General features: G+C 36.3%; 1 protein-coding gene across 1 annotated transcript in view; it reads right to left on the bottom strand.

Annotated features, from left to right (window-relative positions):
• Positions 1-20,923, bottom strand: part of stra6 (signaling receptor and transporter of retinol STRA6) — a 30,033-nt gene extending 9,110 nt beyond the window's left edge. Inside the window, exons 1-12 of the mRNA XM_065292162.2 lie at positions 20,851-20,923; positions 17,012-17,100; positions 15,447-15,513; positions 14,912-14,994; positions 12,733-12,866; positions 9,394-9,560; positions 8,610-8,735; positions 3,909-3,979; positions 3,381-3,457; positions 3,056-3,117; positions 2,274-2,436; positions 601-676 (exon numbers count right to left, since the gene is read on the bottom strand). Coding sequence (XP_065148234.1) covers positions 601-676; positions 2,274-2,436; positions 3,056-3,117; positions 3,381-3,457; positions 3,909-3,979; positions 8,610-8,735; positions 9,394-9,560; positions 12,733-12,866; positions 14,912-14,994; positions 15,447-15,513; positions 17,012-17,100; positions 20,851-20,922 — 1,187 coding nt within the window. The 5' untranslated portion in view covers position 20,923. The remainder of the gene's footprint in view (positions 1-600; positions 677-2,273; positions 2,437-3,055; positions 3,118-3,380; positions 3,458-3,908; positions 3,980-8,609; positions 8,736-9,393; positions 9,561-12,732; positions 12,867-14,911; positions 14,995-15,446; positions 15,514-17,011; positions 17,101-20,850) is intronic.
• Between the last annotated feature and the right edge of the window lie 479 nt (positions 20,924-21,402).

The following is a 21,402-nucleotide window of genomic DNA, read 5'->3' as shown; positions in this document are numbered from 1 at the left end:
TGAGGTCGTGCTGGTGCGTCGTCACATAGCCGGAGGAACAAGAGAAGTTGTGGTTTAAAAGTGCATATTTTTTATTTTTCTTGCCAAAAATGACAATCGTTTCGCTAGATAAGACCCTTATGCCCCATTTGGAATTGTTTAGAGTCCTTTGAAACTGCAATTTTAAACTGCATTAAAAATGTTAAGTGTTGGGGTCCATTAAAGTCCATTAAAATTAGAAAAATCCTGGAACGTTTTCCTCAAAAAACGTCTTGACTGAACAAAGAAAGACATTAACATTTTGGATGACATTGTGGTGAGTAAAGATAATGGACTAATCCTTTAAACTAATGATTAAACAAATAATTATTTAATTCAAAGTAAAAGTAGTAAATTAACAAGCATTGTTAAAGACTATTATAGTGTATAATATTCTGTCCTGTCCATTCAATATGAAATAGGATTCATAATAGCAAATTAGTATAAAATAGAAAACAATCTTCAAAAAAAACAAATGTAAATGTACTTTTGAAAATGGTATCAGACTAAATGAAACATCTGTGCATTAGTATACATGTGACAATCTTGTAATTGGGAAGATTATGTAGTATTGAGCATCACCTGTGCAGGACCATAGATCTCATGAGCATAACGATGTTGACCAGGCAGGACAGAGTCACAGCTGACACGTAACACACTGCAATACACACCACAGTCACATGAGCTGGAGAGGTCAATGTCACACGCATAACATTTGCCACACAATCTCAGCACTTTTATCCACTGACCGATTCAAAACGAAGTCCTGCTACAGTTGAGCGACTTGCTTTGCTTGCTGACTTTTTTAATTATTTAGCCCTGTGTTATTTTGTATTGTGATTTACATGAGCATTTATAGCTGAGTAAAAGTGCATGCATACAGAAGCTGCTTAATGTGATTGTAAGGCATGCAGTATACAGTCAGACGCATTTTTGGGATCAATAAAAAGATCTCATCATGATTAAAACATCAAATTGTAATATTTCAGTTCAATTGATGGTTTCCAAGAAACATGTATAGATAAAAGGTATACTTTAAAGGCACAGTAAGTAGCTTTGGATAAATTTGTCTGCCAAATGCATACATTTAAAACCGAAATCACCTTTAATTGTAATCTTATTTCCCAAAAATGAAAATTCTGTTATTATTTACTCACCCTCATGTTGTTACAAACCTGTATAAGTGTCTTTGTTCTGATGAACACAAATTAAGATATTTGTAATGAAGGAGGAAACAAAAGCACCATTGACTTACATAGTAGAACTAAATACTAAGTCAATGGTGCTCAAAAACATTTTAGATACAAACATTGCTCAAAATATCTTCTTTTGTGTTCAGCAGAACAAAGAAATTTGAGCAGTTTTGTAACAACATGATGACAGATTTTTCATTTTCATTTTTTCAACTATTCCTTTAAGGACCCATGTAAAATGATTGCGGTTTTCTGTGTGGGCCTATCAGTGATGCACGGGTCAATTTATAAACAACCTACACCCAATCTAACCCACCCCCAACTCGGACCGCAAAAAAAATTATATATATATATATTATATATATATATATATATATATATATATATATATATATATATATATATATATATATATATATATATATATATATATATATATATATATATATATATATATATATATATATATATATATATATATAATTTTTTATATATATTATATGCTGGCCCACATTTTTTAAAAGTAGTAATTGTTTAAAATAGTTAATTGCGATCTTTATTTCCAACGACCCGACCGACTGCGACCCAAATATCATTAAAAATATTTTTGGATGACTCGTAACCGCGGGTAACCAAGGGTACCCACTAATTTTGGATCAAACCGCGCATCACTGGGCCCTATCCATACACTTTAAATAATGCAGGATTGTTCAAACTAGGGATGCACCGATACCACTTTTTTGGAATACGAGTACGAGTACGAGTACTTGCATTTCAGTACTTGCCGATACCGAGTACTTTATAAAAAAACATGATTTAAATTTACAGGTAACAGCTTTAGTCATATAATTTAACAAAAAAACAAAGGACTAGTTTTCCAGTTTGTTGTAAACTCTGCCTCTTTGAACAACACGAGGCATTAACCCCTTACACGCCACTCAAACATAGATATTTCTCAGACCGTGGTATCGATTCCAGGTATTGGGTATCGGTGCATCCCTAGTTTAAACCCGACTAGGCAACATATTTGAACTATAAGCTATAGACTAGGACCTGACTTACCTTCCACACACCACAAGTAGTATATTACAATCTTAACCACCTCTTGACGGTCGTCTGATAAAATGATATTGAAACCAGCCAATAGGAAGGCGATTTGTTCATCCACACCTCTACGGATGATGTGCAGAGTTGGCAACACTCCTGAGATCAGAAGGAGCGCCATCTACGAGATAATGAATACTGGAGAGAATAAAAACTGCCTGGACATATGGGAACCTGGACCACAAAACCCTCATAAGTCGCACAGGTGTATTTGTAGCAATAGCCAACAATACGTTGTATGGGTCAAAATCAAAGATTTCTTAAAGGGGACATTTCACAAGACTTTTTTTTAAAATGTCAAATAAATCTGTGGTGTCCCCAGAGTACATATGTGAAGTTCTAGCTCAAAATATCATAGATAGTTTATTATAACATGTTAAAATTGCCACTTTGTAAATGTGAGTGTGGGTGTGTCCTTTTAAATGCAAATGAGCTTGCACTAAATGGCAGTGCTGTGGTTGGATAGTGCAGATTATCATAATAAGATCCTCTTTTGACATCACAAGGGGAGCCAAATTTCAATGATCTAATTTGTCACATGCTTCTCAGCCAAATATTTATATTTTAATATATATTATATAATATATCATTTGTTCAGCTTTCAGATTATGTAATCTCAATTTCAACCCTTATGACTGGTTATGGGGTCCAGAGTCACGTATTAAGGCGCTATGCTTTCCATTACAAAAACGAAAGACACTTTAATTCATCATTTTAAAGCAAGCAGTCTAGTTTCCTACCTGATAAAGAGCAATAGATGCCACAACCACAGATATAGCCAGTTTCAAAGGGAACCTAAAGACTAAAGAAGGGAAACCACCACTATTAATTCATTCATTCCTATAATGCGAATAAATTTATTTTGTGACCCTGTCTGTGAAATTAAGTCTCAATCTAATTATGAGATTCGAAGTTTGAATTCACTCATTGATTTCCGTCAATATTAAAGATATCAAGGTTATGTTATCACTGAGTGTTCTTTGCATTACGTAGGATAATTCTATGTAGAAAGTAAATCACAAAAAAGACTTTAGCTGGGTTTCATATTTTAATTGTTATAAATACCATCTTCTGGGGTGTAGACGTAAGATTTTGCAGCTTGCGAGATTCTTTCAAACAGTCTGGGCTTAGATGTGCTTGAACTGCAAATCAAGAGATAATAGTGATATACAACAAATAGCATTTCATTCATACACATAGATGTTTCCATGTTAGACCTTTTTGCATATCAGTTTTGAGAGCGAGTCAGCTGATGACCTCACGGCCCGGATAGTTATCAATCGCTATCTACAGCTCTTTGCATATATGTGTGCATATAGAGTAGGTGTTAGTAACCACCTATCAATAAATCTGAGGAAGGAAGTTGTCTAACTATACACAATAGTCCATTTACTTTGTACAGTACTGTAGGCAGCTTCATATACTGTAATGGGAAATGCCTCTTATCATTCATGTGGGAACTACACATCCATCACACAGTTTTTAGAAGAACAGACAGCAAATCTTGGGTGATGGATCACTTTCTTTGTCTGTCTTAGGTTTCTTAAAGCTTTGGGTTAATAAATAACATCATGCACATGAGGGCACCCTCACCTGACTTTGTTGGGCTTTTTCTTCTTGAGAATTTTCTTGACATAATCTCTATAATAACTGCTGCTGAGATCCTGCAAAAAATATAGACATTGAATACAGCTTTATTTCACATTAAATAAACTATTTGACTGAAAATATTAACTAAAATGTACTTTCATTTTAGTTATGGGGCCCTATTTTAATGATCTGAAACGCAAGTGCGAAGCGCAATGCGCAAGTAACTTTGTGGGCGGATCTTGGGCGCTGTTGCTATTTTCCTGGCGGGAGAAATAACTCTTGCGCCAGGCGCAAATCAATAAGGGGTTGGTCTGAAGTAGGTTCATTATTCATAGGTGTGGTTTGGGCGTAACGTCAAATAAACCAATCAGAACGCTATCCAAAATTCCATTTAAACGCAAGGGCGCAAGTTCCATGGCGGGTTGCTATTATTATGACGGATTTACCAGGCGCACGCCAGGAGCGGTACACAGCCGAGGAGACCCACGTTCTTGTAAGAGCAGTCAAAGACAGAGAAGTTGTTTTGTGTGGGGATAGGAGAAACCCGCCCAATTCAGCGTAGGTTAAACAGGTGTGGGAGGAAATAGCCACAATTGTCTCATCAGCTGGCATCCCCATCGTTGCGCCAAGCGCTACAATGATGTCAGGAGACGGGGGAATCCCAAGCTTGCCAGCATAAATCGGGCACGCCGTGTAACGGGAGGTGGATCTGCCTCTACACAGATCTGCGTCCACCCTCACCACTGAAAGGGTTTGGGGGCTTTGAAATCGGACCCAAGAAACGCAAGCAAGGTCCAACCCCAAAGAACACTAACAAATCAAGTTCACATACATTAAGGTTTCTTATGAAAACATTTTAATTATTATTTACATAAAATAAACGTAATACAGCCACACAACAAACTTATGAAAATATTTTAATCGTTATTTGCATGAGAATTTTTTAACGCAGCCACACAATAAATAAAAAATATCACCACAATGCTCACCACTATGATTCCCCTTATCTCATGTGTTAATATTTTTTATTGTAACAATTTATGATTTGCAAAAATAACTGTTGCATCTGTGTAGATTAGATAAGCAAAGTGTGTGCGCGTTGTGCACGCTATACATTATGGTCAAGCATGCGCCCTTAAAATAGCATAATGAACCACGCGCAACGCGCCACTGACTTTAGACTAGTTTTTTTTTGGTCAGTGGCGGAATTGTTTTTGGAAACTGCAAAATAGCATCAGGGATGGTTTGCGCCGGAACACGCCTCCTTTTTTGCGCTGAACTAGAGATGCGCGGATGGGCTATTATTTCATCCGCAACCGCATCACAAAACTCATCATCCGTCCGCCATCCATCCGCACCAACGTTTCTGACCAGTTTTCAAAACCGCACCCGCCCGCCATCCGCTGACTGGGCGATGCAAGACGCTGCTGATGACAGCCGCGAGACTAGAAAGCTCTAGAATATCAGCAGTGAACTCAGTCTCCGATCGGCGCACACGGGACAAAAATAAATAAATAAATAAGTAATGCCTAAATTAAACGCACAAATTACATAGTCTGCATGGTGTCATCCTGATTTACCACTTTGTAAAATTTATTCCAGGCAAACCTTTTCTGACCTTCTATTTCCTTTGTTTTTAATTCTCATTTTTTGAGGCGTTGATAAGAGCTATGTCAAAATGCGTCCTCATTTCTCTGCGCTGTTAATGATAGAACGAATGGATTCTTAACATGCCGAGGCTATCCCAAACAATTAAAACCTTTATTAAATAAAAGTGTATTAGAAAACTTTTTCTTGTCACTGTTTTAGTATTATAAGTTATGTTTTGTGTTAATATTATTATGTTTATGTTGCGTATATTTGCAACATAAGGTTGATTATTTGATATACTGTTGAATAGTTTAATCTACATCAATGTGTCATATTTTCTAAAATAAATTAATATTTTTGATTACATATTTATTTTAATAAGTCAGAAATGTCTCCGCTGTTTTCTGCTGACAGGCGCGGTGGGGGCTACTGGGGGCGCGTGCAACAGGTGACGCAAATTATGGGTCCTCAGAAGGCTAGACCGTCTCATTTCAGTTCTCTTTGAGAACTTCTGAGGCTGCCACCCTGAAAGACAGAGTGCTCACCTTTTAAGGTTGCATGCTTAGAAGGACACAGCTAACAAGCAGTCGATCCGCCACCCGCCCGAATCTAATTAAAATATTATTTTTCGTCACGTCATCCGCCCGATCCGCGGTTTATCCGCGGAGTCCGCGGCTGTAACCGCCAACCGCGCATCTCTACGCTGAACCACCCAGGGAGCGCAAGTTCATTCCCTAGTTTGCCGACGTGCGTCTGTGGAGGGAAAAACCCGCTGTGCGCCGGTGCAAAATACAAATGATACATGCGTCACTGACAAAGTCAATTGGTTTTGTTGCCTTGTGCCCTAACCTCCATGCATCCTAAAATAATTAATTCACATGAAAGCAAGTAAAATATTGTGCATGGTCATTTCTTTTAGAAATAGGACCACTTATTTTCAACCTAGCTGTGGGTCAAAAAGGGACAAACCCAGCCGTTGGGTTAAAATAACACAAAAATTTGGGTTAAAACAACCCAGCATAGGTTAAATTACAACCAAACAGGTTGGGTTCGTCCCTTTTTGACAAACTTATATTGTTTTATTCTTAGTGATTTAGAAATAATAGACTTTTAGGTCATCCCACTGTATGTAAATTTTATTATGTACATTTCAAATCTCTCAATGAAATGAAATCTTTTAATCAGTACTCTCAAACCTGTCAACAACTGTAAATTATCAATACATTTATTGCTCATAGATAGATAGATAGACAGATAGATAGATATTAGTATTTGTAGCTATAGCCAGCAATACATTGTATGGGTCAAAATTATTTATATTTTTATGCCGAAAGTTATTAGGATATTAAGTGAAGATTACGTTCCATGAAGATACTTTGTCAATATATAAAAAATGTATTTATAATTAGTAATATGTGTTGCTAAGGACTTAATTTGGACAACTTTAAAGACAATATTTTCCTATCCTAACAAACCGGTTTTGTGGTCCAAGGTCACATTAATAAGGACACCGTATTTGGGTCATGTCTCTCATAGTTTAGACACATTGCGATTGAGATCTTTCCTATTATTTCACCCAAACAAATTTGTCATGGCGATTATAGCTGAAAAAACCTCACATTGTGTTTTTTGTTGTTGTGTAATCTGCTTGGTGACTCAAACACAACCCCACTGATCTGCTTACAGCGATTAGACCACTGGAATGCAGGTGCCAAGTTTACAAAATCCTGTCTAACCTTCTTTCAAAGTTGCTAAAATTTGAAATCATAATTTTCTTAAAGGAGTAGTCCACTTTAAAGATGGGGTCCATTGACTTTTTATAGTAGGAAAAAAATACTATGGTAAGTCAATGGGCCCCATCTATAAAGTGGACTACTCCTTTAAGATTTAAAGAAACAATTAATCTAAACATTTAATTTTTTTATTAAAAAGGAGAGTAAAGGTAAATAAAAAAATTATCAACTTATTTAACACACCTTCCTACCTATTCACAAGCAGAAAAGGGACCTCTAATATGTTTCTTATTAGTCAAATGTAGTGCTTTTTTACAATGTTGCATTGTTTTAAGGTAGGTTTACTTGAAAGATAAAGAAAAGAAACCACAGAAAATGGGAAAATTATAAAAAAAAAGTATAATAATAATACTATTTCATTATAATCTAATAAAACTGTGTATACAGGGCAGTTTCCAGAAAATAATTAAGATTAGTCCAGGACTAGGCCTTAGTTATAAGGACGTTAAAGTAGTTTTTGCAAAAATACCTTACAAAGAAACAATAGTGGTGTTCATTTTGAGACAAAACAATGGCACTGGTTTATGTTAAGATATGTCAGTGCAAGATGTTTTTAAATTAAGACAACTCAAAGACAGCTTAGATATGCATTTTAGTCTGGGACTAGAATAAGCCCTGCCCGGGAAACCGCCCATAGTCAATTAATATTATAAATAACAGCCGTCATTATTTAAGGGACACTTCAGCTCCTCTAGAGTTAAAAATTTGATTTTTACATTTAATTCTGAATCCATTCAACTGATCTCCAGGTCTGGCGGTACCACTTTTAGCATAGCTTAGCATAATCCATTGAATCTGATTAGACCATTAGCATCACACTAAAATATTACCAAAGAGTTTCGATATTTTTCCTATTTAAAACTTGACTCTTCTGTAGTTACAATGTACAATGTTATTTTTGAGTGTGATGCTAATGGTCTAATCAGATTCAATGGGTTATGCTAAGCTATGCTAAAAGTGGTACCGCCAGACCCGGAGATCAGCTGAATGGATTCCAAAAAGGTAAAAATCAAATGTTTATCTCCAGAGGAGCTGGAAAATGAGCCTTTTCAAAAAAACTGGAGTCTCCCTATAATGTCGGCAGTCTCCCAGCAAGCACGCCAAACCTTAACCCTAACAGGGTGACGGTCGCAACAAACCAAATTTTTACTTGTGGAGATAAACCTTGGGAGAAACCAGGCTTATTCTTTATGTTCTTGAGAAATATCAGGCCAAATACAGTTTAAGTCTGCCCTTTCAGTACCGTACCCTTGATTACAGAAAGATCAATAAAAACTATAACCCATAAACATTTTCTTTTGGAAATATGCTCCCCTCTCACCTCAGAGGCATTTGATTTCTCCTTATTCTTTAAGCCTTTGAAAAGAAGCAGTGGATACTGAAAACTGAGGAAAGCCAGGCAGACAATCTGAGGCAGACTGCTGAACAGCGCGTAGTACTTATAGATCTGCAGACATAGAGAAAGAGCAGCCAAATCAATGTCAAATAACATCAAACCTGTGTAATCATCCGTCTGCCTATTCCAATATTACCCACAATTCCTTACACTTATTGTACGTGAAAATCAATCATGATTGTTCACCAAGAGTTAATGTCAAAAACCAAACAAGACTTCAGCCTAAAATAATGTAAAAAAATTCAATGTCTATAATCAAGAACCGTTTCACTCAGAAAGTTTCTCAAATTCAATCCTTTGGTTCCAATATGAGTGTACAAAATCAATGCAGTAGCATTTAGCACAATTAAATAAAACTTATATTTCAGAGGATAAAAACTAAAATTTTATGTTCACCAAATGTTTTTAGTAATTTTGTAATACTAGGCTGTTTTGAGAAATACTAAAGTGATTAACTGAAGTGATCTCCATAGCGAGTTTTTGAAGAAGCAGAACAAATTTATCTAGCAGATGAGAAGATTGTGAAAACAAAACTGGGACTCATGAGATGATGTTAATGAAGTTAAGCTGAAACAGAAGCAGGGGTCTTATTCAGCATATCCAAATATAAATAGGCATGGTTGCAAAGTAACCCATACTGAAAATACCATACACATTATTTCTAAAAATACATAATGTTTATGAAAAGTGCATCACTCTGAACTCGTACCTGTGGCGTTTTGGGACAGTCCGCTTTCTGCCATACCAGAACTACAAAATGGGTCCATGATAGCATGCTGCCCAGGACGTAACCAACCTTGTTTTGTAGTGTACCGCACGCCAGCAGAGGGTAATACAAAGCCGGGTAGTACAGCAGGGCCAGTATCAGCCAAAGCTCTATAATAATAAATAACAAAATAATACATTCAAATAAAACACATTATGTTATCTACACTGTTCACTATTATGATCATAGTATTAAGTTTGGTAAGCAAAATGTCTCAAACATCCTAAAATACATACTATATATGTTTTGAATAAGACATTTGTTTTTGTTTATTATTTTACTTTAAAATAATTTTATTTGACAGAATATTTACCCTTACGGAATTGATGAACCATGGGTTTTAAGGGGGTCGCCCACCGGACGCGCTGCATCGCGCCACGTCGAGTCGCGTCTAGGACAACTCGGAGGTATCGTAAACAGGAAGTGCACATTAAATAGCGCAAGCTTCGTCAGATAGCGTCTACTTCAAAATGCAAAATATACGTTAGAAGCCAATGTTAATCGTTATTGATTTGGGACAAATATGATGTTTTTTAATGTTAAACTATGTGAGTGGCGCTCTGCAACTTCCTGAGTCATAGCTGGGCGGCGCGGACAGTATACTCATAGACAACAATGTGTTCGATTTTTTTAGAACGGCGCGGTGCTGCTCGATGCTGAGCTGTGTGTCCGGGGGCGACCCCCTTTAGACCCTGTCAACACAAACACCGGTATTTTAAAAACCATACCTTTTTCTATGCGATTTGGTAGTTCGTCCACACACAAACGCAGTATCAGGTGACTGAAGCCAAACTTTTATGTTTTAACACATTACCCATTATCATTATAAAAACCCACTTCAGTTAGTCTTGTAAACACACAATATATTTTGTATAAAGCCTAGTTTTTAAACCTTACAATAAATACCAAAAATAAATTAAGAGGGCACAATTCAGATCGGAGGGGACAATGAAACCTTTTGGCCCCTCATGGCGCCTGGCCTGGTAATTAATATGCCAAAAAAAACAAGACTACTACACAAAATATTTAAATATAAGGGTATTTTTTGAATTGATTCAATTTCAGGTTACTTTAGCTTTCCTAGTAAAATAATGCATTTTTCTTTAAAAGCATCTATAAACTATTTAAATAACAATAAAATATTTTTATTATAATATAATACAAAAATCTTTTTAGTCTGCAGCAAAAATGACTTTAATATTCACTGCAAAAAATGATTTTCAAGAAAAAAAATTCTTAGTATTTTTGTCTTGTTTTCAGTAAAAATATAAAAAAAATCCTTAAATTAAGACGCTTTTTCTTGATGAGCAAAACCACCCAAGAAAATAAGTCTAGTTTCTATACCAAAAATATCAAATTTAAGTGATTTTGTGCATAAAACAAGCAAAAGAATCTGCCAATGAGGTAAGCAAAAAAATCTTGAACAATTTTCTTAAACACTAAATTAAAAAAAAATTCAAGAAAAAATTGTTTACCCCATTGGCAGATTTTTTTGCTTGTTTTATACACAAAATCACTTAAATTTTATATTTGTGGTCAAGAAACTAAACTTATTTTCTTGGGTCATTTTGCTCATCAAGAAAAAGCATCTTAATTTATGAATTTTCTAGATATTGAGGCTGTTTACACTTGGCATTAACATGCGTTTACATCGATCGGATCACAAGTGGACGAGAGAGACACATTACGTTTACACCTGGTATTTAAATCCGTCTCTTTTGTCCACTTTCGACCGCATCTGTCCTGAATACTGTGAGGGGGTGGTCTGTGAGACGGTGGGCGAGTCTCTCTGCTGTCATTCAAACCCGAGCGGGAGTAATTATGAGTTTATATGGACGCAAACTAATATTATGTTGGAGTCCACTGCTTGTTTAGCAAGTATACATGCTACATATTGTTTTGTACGTTTATATGTTGGAGCTTTCTCTGAATTTTCAGCGCAATTGATGAAATAGGATCGCGCAACTTTCACACGCTTTCAAAACGAAACTACGGAGATCAGCCGCTTTAGTTGTATCAATGAAAGGCTAAAAATAGCGCTGTTCACCGTATGTTTACGCCAGAAGTCAAAAAAAGACGTAAAACTTGTGTTTAATACCTCAGATTAGATAAATGGGCGGAGAGAAGGCGGTCGCGTGTGGGGGTTCGAACGCATTCAACCACATATGCGTTCCGCAACTCCAAAGCGATCCGATCGAAAGTGGTTTCGACTACCTCTGAATGTGGTTGAAAGTGGTCGAAAGTGGACGAGCTCAAAACGTTTTGAACACCGTTTACACCTGGCATTAACGTCGTCCACTTGTGATCCGATCGACGAAAACGCATGTTAATGCCAAGTGTAAACAGCCTCATTGTTACTGAAAACAAGACAAAAATACAAATAATTTTTTTTCTTGAAAATCATTTTTTGCAGTGTTGTCATTTTTATTACCATTAAATTATTTCCCAAAATGACTTCAAAACGGATTCAACATTGTGAAAACCATTTATCTTTAAAGGAGTAGTCCACTTTAAAGATGGGGTCCATTGACTTTTTATAGTAGGAAAAAAAATACTATGGTAAGTCAATGGGCCCCATCTATAGAGTGGACTACTCCTTTAACACTAACAGACCTACATATTAAAATGCATTCATTAAAACACCAAAACCTTGCATAAGGCAATTATAGCTTTGTCTACCCTATTGAGGCCCTGCTTGCCCAAACAACAAAATAATGCAGAAGATAATCCCATTACAAAACACAGATAAGAAGGACTAGCAGTTCGGAGGGAAAAAGAGCAGGCAGGGTGTTATTTTTCATCCTCTTGTGTGAACCGAGTCCACATTGGGCAGGTGCCATCTTGTGAATAGGGAGACTGTTCATTTGATATCACAGATGCAGAGACAGACACTATACCTTGTGAGATATCTCTTCAAACTAGTAAATTTCCCAAGCGCTTTGGTGGCCTGAAATCTTAGTAAAGGTTTCATCATTGAGTTACAGCGTGATTAAGATAGTATTCTTAGATTTGATTTTGGCTTTGCACAAACCAGGGACAGTGCCCTCAATGTTGCTAAATGAAATGTCACTAAAACCGTATTACAGAAACAACTCCCATGGAGAAAGCTGGGGTTAAATGCCATTTTCAAGGGTATATTAGTGATGGGTCATATCACGCTCTTAGCGGGAATTGAACCAGCAACCTTTTGGCTATCAGCCCTGAGCCTTAACTGCTAGACCACACAATAAAATAAAGCCATATAAGGGATTTCACCACTTCATCAAGTAAGACATCTCATACCTTTGTTCACAGTGTCTTTAGTGAATGGTAATGGGTGGTGACTGAGGACCATTCCAACCAGCTTACAGAAGAGAACGCCATACACAGCTACAGCAAGACCCTTGTGTCGCGTGTGGTCTAAAAAGTTTACAGGGCTAAGGAAAAAAAAAACAGAAATACAACATTTTATGAAAACAAAAATTATATCCTGCATTTTTTTGGCATTTTTATTTTTCTAACAATGTTTTTATAATTTTGTATCACATGGCAATTTTCCAAAAAAATTTAAATGTACACTGCAAAAAATGATTTTCAAGAAAAAAAATTCTTAGTATTTTTGTCTTGTTTTCAGTAAAAATATCTGGAAATTCATAAATTAAGATGCTTTTTCTTGATGAGCAAAATGACCCAAGAAAATAAGTCTAGTTTTTAAGACCAAAAATATCAAATTTAAGTGATTTTGTGCATAAAACAAGCAAAAAATCTGCCAATGGGGTAAGCAAAAAATCTTGAACATTTTTCTTAAACACTAAATTCAAGAAAATTTAAGAAAAATTTGATTACACTGCAAAATGTTTTGCTTGTTTTATGCACAAAATCACTTAAATTTGATATTTTTGGTCTAAAAACCAGACTTATTTTCTTGGGTCATTTTGCTCATCAAGAAAAACCATCTTAATTTAAGAATTTTCAGATATTTTTACTGAAAACAAGACAAAAATACTAAGAATTTTTTTCTTGAAAATCATTTTTTGCAGTGTATTATTACATTCTAAAAATGCTGGGTTATTTTCAACCCAACTGCTGGGTTATTGTCAATCAACCATGTTGAAACAACACAGCAGTTGGGTTAAAACAACCCATTATTAGGGTCATTTTAACCCAGAAATGTGGCTATATCCACACAAAGCCGGTGCATTCCCTATCCGATAATTTTTTTTCCTTGCTCTAAAAAAATAATCCGTAAACACGAAACCACTGAAACCGACTGAAAGCGGTGTATTATATATGCCGGACCAGTATGGGGCGCTGTAATTCTGCCACAGATATACACTATACACGGAGAAGAAGACTTTGAGCATGCGCATAGCCAACGTATGGTGTTGTCCATTATCTCTTGTTGGTCACCACAATTGCATAGAAACAATAGATTTCGCTGTAATAAAGCTAGTGGGCTTTAGTAGCTTCTGTAGCACGAACACAATCACGTAATCCGCCGTTATTGTTGTTGCTGTTACGTGTGACGCTTACGACACGTGATGTGATGACGTTTTCGCTTCACAAAATATACGGATTGGCTGTACAGACGAAACCGCAAGGGTGTCGGTTTCAGATTTATCCACTTTAGGACCAGGTTTAAAAAAATTGCGGATTCAGTCTCCCAAAACGCCGGATCCGTGTGGATGAAACGCCAATACGATAACAAATTTATACGTATACAGTGATACGCGTCTCCGTGTGGACAGCCCCTGTGTTCTGTCCAATGGTTACCCAGCCCTGGGTTAAAAACAACCCAATATTTTTGTACCTTTAAAGGGACACTCCACTTTTTTGAAAATATGCTAATTTTCCAGCAACCCCAAAGTTTAACATAGACATTTTTTATCGTTTTGGAATCCATTCAGTCGATCTCTGGGTCTGGCGGTACCACTTTTTACCACTTATAGCTTAGCATTATTAATTGTATCTGATTAGACCATTAGCATCGCGCTAAAAAATAACCACAGAGTTTAAATATTTTTCCTCTTTAAAACTTGACTCTTCTGTAGTTACATTGTGTACTAAAACCGACAGAAAATTAAAAGTTAAAATGTTCTAGGCCGATATGGCTAGGAACTATACTCTCATTCTGGCGTAATAATCAAGGACTTTGCTGCCGTACCATGGCTGCAGGAGGCGCAATGATATTATGCAGTGCCCGAAAATAGTCCCCTGTTATTGAAAGTTACCAAGAGGACTACTTTCAGGCGCTGCGTAATATTTGACCCAACAATGGTTTAAAACAACCCAGCATTCAACCCAACAAGTCGGTTTTGTCCCGTTTTAACCTAATGCTGGGTTGAAAATAACCCAGCATTTTTTAGAGTGTTGGGTCAAAAAGAGATAAATCCAAACCATTGGGATGTAATTTACACTGCTGGTCATGGTTTCTAAAGGTAAGATGATGCATCACATGTATATGGACATAAATCAGCCTCACCTGAGTAAACCTGTGATCCCCCTCTGATTATCACCCAACTTCTGTCGTCTGGCCAACAAAGCGAGAACCAACATGATCACCAGCTTTAAACACAAGATCAAGACAATCTGTCAGCATCCTTCCTGCCTTCCTCTAAAACCACAGACCCATATCGAACTACACCATAGGCCATTTCTAAAGATGCTGACCCTGTCTGGGATGATCACATGCCCCCATGGGTCACATTCAGAGGTTAGAGGTTGGGAACAGTGAACTGTAGTGACCTATAACACTTTTAGGAAGCGTGATGGCAGGTGACATATTAAGACCACATGGGTCCATCACAGTTAATTAGAATTTAGGCTGTACAAATATCAAAGAAAGGAAAAGAGACAAATGGAAAGAAACACAGTGGGAAGTCTGTCCATACATCAATCAATTGGTTTCTTTCTAAATGGTTTTGAGTCATTGTTAGGATGTTGCCAAGATGTACAGATACATAAATCACAGTAATATTGACAAAAAAGTGCAGTTAGTTTATCTAAAAAAGACTCACAGATATAGCAGCAATGCATATGTGGAAGAGGCGTTCATCCGCTGTAGGGTCACATGGTGCGACAACTCTGAAAATTGCACAAACACAGAGTCTTTATCATAAGCCAGGCCGATTATATTCAGCATACACATCCTGTTCATTCCTGAGCAACGGACCACTACTAACAAGAGCACTTCAAGCGCGGATTATTCATTTAAACCGATTGCCGTAAACAATGCGACTGACGTAAAATACCAGCTCACGATCACCCTCGTGTCTCTGAGAAAACTGGAATGCTTGGGATAGAGTTACAGCTACTGGAGTTTACAGTAATAGACACTTTTAGGACCTGGTTTTGTTTGGTTTGAGTAACAGAGGGAGTCTTGGACGAGGGCGACGTGTGACACAGCTTCACTGTTTGATGTCTTGTAACCTAAAATGCGGTCGAAAAAGTCTCTTGCATACGTGAAAAGTATCAGAGATGAGATCAAAGTCAAATCTCAGAGAATCACGATGATGGATGTGCATATCACTTTCAGCAAATATATGAGCTGATATGTTTGCACACCTGTAGACCTGGAACCATATAAGTGCATTGCATGGGATAACAGGTTACAAGACGAGAAAGATAAAATCTATAGTTATATATGCTATCTAGTTAAAAATTAAGTTAAATTATGTATAAAACAATTTATGCACATTGATGTGCAATCAATGTGCAATATTTAATCTTGAAAAAATTCTTAAAAATAAAGATGTTAAAAGGTCTACATTTGTACAATTTGTAATTCTATGACATACATTTAAGTTAAAATATTATTATAAATAAATGATATATATATATATATATATATATGAATTATAATAAATTAATATAATAAATTAATTATAAAAATTATAAGATTTTCGAATAATTCAAAGGACAGGAGTTAATTATTCCGGTTATACCACGGTTACCAAAAATATTGCTCTGGTGCCTATTTTTAAGACATTTTAAAGGTTAGGTGTGCGGTTATTGAAAAATAATTAATACCCAATGGAACATTTCTCAAACAAACAGAATAAAGCATTCAACATCCCTTTGGTATAAATAAATATATATAATATATAAATAAAATTGCACATCATATTTACAATATAAATATACATATTAAAATACTACACTAATTTTTTGGGGTTGTTTTACTCATGGTTGGGTACATTTTGGACATTTAAACTGAAACGACCCAACATAGCTTTATTTATAACCCAACAGTTGGTTCTGTCCAAAATGTACCCAACCACAAGTGTAAAAAGTTGGATCAACTTAAAGTATTACTTCAATTGGTAACACCTAAAAAAATTACGTTTTCTCAACTTAAATTTTTCTCTTAAAGTATTGGTCACTTAAACATTTAAGTTGAAAAAACTTATTTTAAGGTGTTACCTATTGAGTAATTTTTTCAAGTTGATCCAATTTTTCACTTTTTACAGTGCATTAGTTAAAACAACCCCATTTTTTTAGTGTATTGTATAAAATAAAGCTTTAAAGTATGAACAAAGTATTAAGCTACCCCCCACAATTCATATAAAGCAAATCTGCATACTCAACGGGAGGCTTGGTCGGCACAGCTTCTTGGGACCAATCCGAGTAGTCATAGTAGTCGTTCACGGTTTTAGCACTCATAGTGCCAGCCTACAGATTGAACACAAGTATCAGTGAAATCCAGTGATGCAGAAAACACTCCACAGACGTCTTCCACACTCCTGTGGGATGCAAAAAATGCCCTGTCGATTCCTAATACAGTAAAAATAAAAGTTTTTTTCCGAAACCGAGATCGTGCTACAGTCGTTTGTCCCTAAAAGTGTCCTTCTTGCTGTCAATCCGTCCTATTTAGGTTCCCCGCTACAACTGTGCCCAAGAACCGTGAAGAGCAATGTGACAGGTCCCTTTCTCCTACATGCCAACCTAAAACGTCTTTATTTCAACTTGGATCTCCTATTCAGCTGAAGGATTACCAACACACTGGTAACCAGGAGAGAGAAAACACACTGGAGAGAGAGACTGAGAAAGTCAAGGGGTGTGAAAGAAATCCAAAGAGAAGTTTTTCACATATGGGCGGCCGATCGACCCCACCACCTGTAGTTTCAAGGGATTATGTAGACCTCCAATCGCTGTCCAGTGGTTGAGGTAGGACTTATAAAAGCTGGACTTATAAAACTGCTTGGAGGCTGGAACTGTGTGGGAGGTGGAATCAGGACTGGGTGATTACATATTCCAGTGATAACAAGGAAATTCGGATGAGTTTGCTTCCAGTGTGGTTATCAGCCGGTGGAGATTCCCAATGGTGATTCAATGTGTGAGATAGTGGGAAATCATTTCCCTGCACCACACATACTACTCACATACATATGGAGCCACTGTATTAGAGACAAAGGAGTATTTATGACTGAAGCATTGGGTTTTCAAAAGATAAATATTTAATTAAGATAAACTGTTGAGATTCTAACACTATAATCCAAGTCGTTTACAATCTAAGTGTTTTCAAAATTCTTAAAATTGTTGAAAGCTTAAAGGAAGCTGTGAGAAAAAATTAACTTGGGCTGAAAGAGAAACCAGAGCCAGAGTATTAGATAACATCTACAGTACCTTCCAAATTTACAAAAAGCTATGATCTTGTGAGTGGAAATGAGGCGGGATAAAAGATCAGGTCAAGGATAAGATATATTTTGGGTATTATAATATACTAAATAAAACACGCCTTAAATAAAGATGTTTACATGCTGACCACCACCATATTTGTGACTGCACAACTTTGCGAGTATGTTGGTTTTGAAACCTTCCTTACCAACATTAGGGCTGCAATGTTACTCTCATTATGCAGGGATTATAGCCAAAGACGGTTAGAAACGGTTACAAAAATCCATCCCTAACAATGCTGAGAACTTGGGGAAAAACTTCCCAAATCCCATTCACCTCTTGAAACAAAGAAAAAACAGATTGGCAAATAGAGTTCGCTGAACAAAGAATGCTTTAAAGTGCCCTGATTTCATCATGGAAATGTTCCCAAAGGTTTATTTATATCAGGTTTGTAAAAGGTCAGTGATTTGTGCCATGATTAATATTAAAATTTAAAGGGATAGTTCGCACAAAAATGAAAACTCTGTTTTCACATATTACAAACCATTATGTTGGAAAGTAGGATAAAATACTATTATGGAAGTCAATGGTGCTCAAAAATGGTTTGGTTATAAACATTGCTCAAAATATCTTGAACAAAGAAATTTTTCTGTTGTGCTGGGTTGTTTCAACTCAAAATGCTGGGTTCTTCCGTTGTTGAGTCAAATATAAACATTTCTTGGGTTAATTTAACCCAACAGCTGGGTTTGTCCAACGCTATCTCACCAGAATTCGTACATATTTTACGAGTTGGCTAATTCTTATTAATTAATACAACCACATTTGTAAGTTTTTGTACGATTTGCCTTGACCCATGTGACGTTGGGGTTAGGTTTTGTTTTCATAAAAATCGTACGTTTTTGCACGATTAACTTATGAATTCATACGAATTAGCCAACTTGTAAAATATGTACGAATTCTCATGAGATCAGGCTGGTTTATCTCTTTTTGACCCAATACTGTTTTAAAATGAACGCAGCATTCTTGTAGCATCAGCAAAATAGAAAATAACTATTATTTTCAAACAGGTTTCTCCAGCATTACCAAAGCTATAAAGGTATGTTAGTGTTGTTGATAAACCTATAATGGTTTTTACAAGACAGAAAACTGCCATATATTGTGTTATATTATGTAACCCTGTGTTATTTTTGTAAAAAAAAAAAATTATAATACACTGTATTAATACTCTTGGCATATTCAGGCCATATAACATGCTGGACTGCTGCTGGTAAAACTAATGACACCAACAGAATCACACTACAAAGACTATATTTGCGGACACGGACCTCCATTGTGGGAGGCCTTTGAAGTAGTGTTGTGTCCTCAGATGATCTATACTGGCTGAAATGGGATCTTGTCAGTGTCCAATGAAGCTCCTGACGTGGATAAATCTGATTAAAAAGGCAATACTGCGTAGCCAAGATGGATGCTGCATGTAATGACTTCATATCAACCACCATCACTCAAGGGACCTGGGGAGAACCTATGGGGAGTCTCTATGGTGCTTGCTTACATTGACAGTGGACCATTTAAAGGAGGATAACAATAGGTAGGTGGCAAGTCTCCAATTGCTGCAATTTGATGTAGTTCATGGGAAAGAAATGCAGTTGAAGTTGATAAAACTTGTATCTGTGATTTGATTTGGCCATGGCAAACCTTAACACATATGTAAAAAAAGAAAACAGAGAAGCTCAGATGCAAAAGCCGCTAAACACCAACTCTGTCAAAAATGAGTTAGTAATATAAACCAAATAGTCTTGCCACGCATTATACGTTTAGCAAATACTTTTGCTTCAAATCCACTAAATCACAACGTGCTGTATACGAAACGCGAAGCATAGCGGTCCTTGCTCGCTGGATTTAACTTTGTGTCATGCAAATTTTTTGCTTAAATTGAATATTTTCAATAGTCTTTCAAAAGTATATTCACTTGCATGATATAATCTACTCCCGCAAATCGTCGAAGAATCAAGTCTGATAAAAAAATGCTTATTTACAAGAGAACATGTCAGACCCACTTAGAGGGTTTTACATATCAGGTCTTCAATTGTTTTTATTTTATTTTTTTCAATCAAATTTAGGCCTTAGTTATTATCGAAAAGTGTCATCTTTTCTCAGAAATTACGTTTAGCACACTGGCGCCAAAACTATTTCAAGTAGATGTATGACGTCACCTCCGCTCAAACCAACACAGACGCCCTATCCACAGGTAAACTTCACTGCTTACTTCGATTACTTAGAAAGTAATATTAGAACTTTACTCACGATTTCATTCCCGCGATCACTCGGATCCACGGTGTGGATATATTTTAGCCTAATGTTGCTTACCTTAGCAGGCACCACTAAGTGAATATACTGTACGTTAGGTGTGCTCGGATTCAGTCAGCGGTGCGCAGACCCATTCACATATGACATCAAAGTACCGCGAGAGTGATTCAAGAGCTACGCTTTCCAGTCGCTCACGCGGTACTTTGTCGCTGATCGGTCTGCGCTACACGAAGCTGAACAGACGTAACTACTTACATATTCACGAACAATAAGATGCTGGTCGCCGGTGCTGCAATCGTGAATTTACTCAATTAACTGTTTGTGTATTACCTACGTGTCTGAACAGATAAAGTTTGATATTTTGTTGGAGAGCTTATGGGAATGTGCTCAACGACGGAATAATTAACGAAAGGTAAGTATCCTAGTTAATAATAAATGCAACCTGCATTTAAATATTACATGTTCTTGTTAAACGCAAATGATTTTAAAGCAGCTTACCCTGTACTGACAGATTGTAAATGTCTTACACCTGACCTTTTCAAACAGTAATGGACGATCCTCCGCACACATCCATCACATTGCGCATCTTTGATTACGTCACCACAAAAGTTATTCACGAGGTTATCAATAATCTAATCTAATGCAAATGGTTTATTGACGTTTATGAAATATTTAGTGTTTAAACATCATTTTATGATCTGAATCTGTGTATTTCATTTTTCTCTCGCAGTGCTATTCTTTGCTAATTTTGTGTTATTTTCATATAATTTCCCAAAAAGTTATTTTAATAAAAAATTGTAATCATTAATAGTGCAAATTATGTATAAATTACTTATTACCTTGATTTATTTCAGTGTTATTTCTGTATATTGTTTGCCATAATAAAACAGGAAAAGGTCAATTGAAACATAACCATATTTCCAAAACACTATTTATGAATGATTCCTCCTTACCTTGATTTCAAGCGTTCCTCAGTTTCTCCCACTTAAAGTCCCTTTGTGTCGCAGAAATGGTGAAATAGTCTGTATGGTCCTTCAGTAAAATGTGTAA

This window comes from Paramisgurnus dabryanus, chromosome 23 (genome assembly GCF_030506205.2).
Source record: "Paramisgurnus dabryanus chromosome 23, PD_genome_1.1, whole genome shotgun sequence".
Lineage (NCBI taxonomy): Eukaryota > Metazoa > Chordata > Actinopteri > Cypriniformes > Cobitidae > Paramisgurnus > Paramisgurnus dabryanus.
Note: the sequence above shows the minus strand (reverse complement) of the source record. Positions and strands in the feature narration are given on the sequence as shown.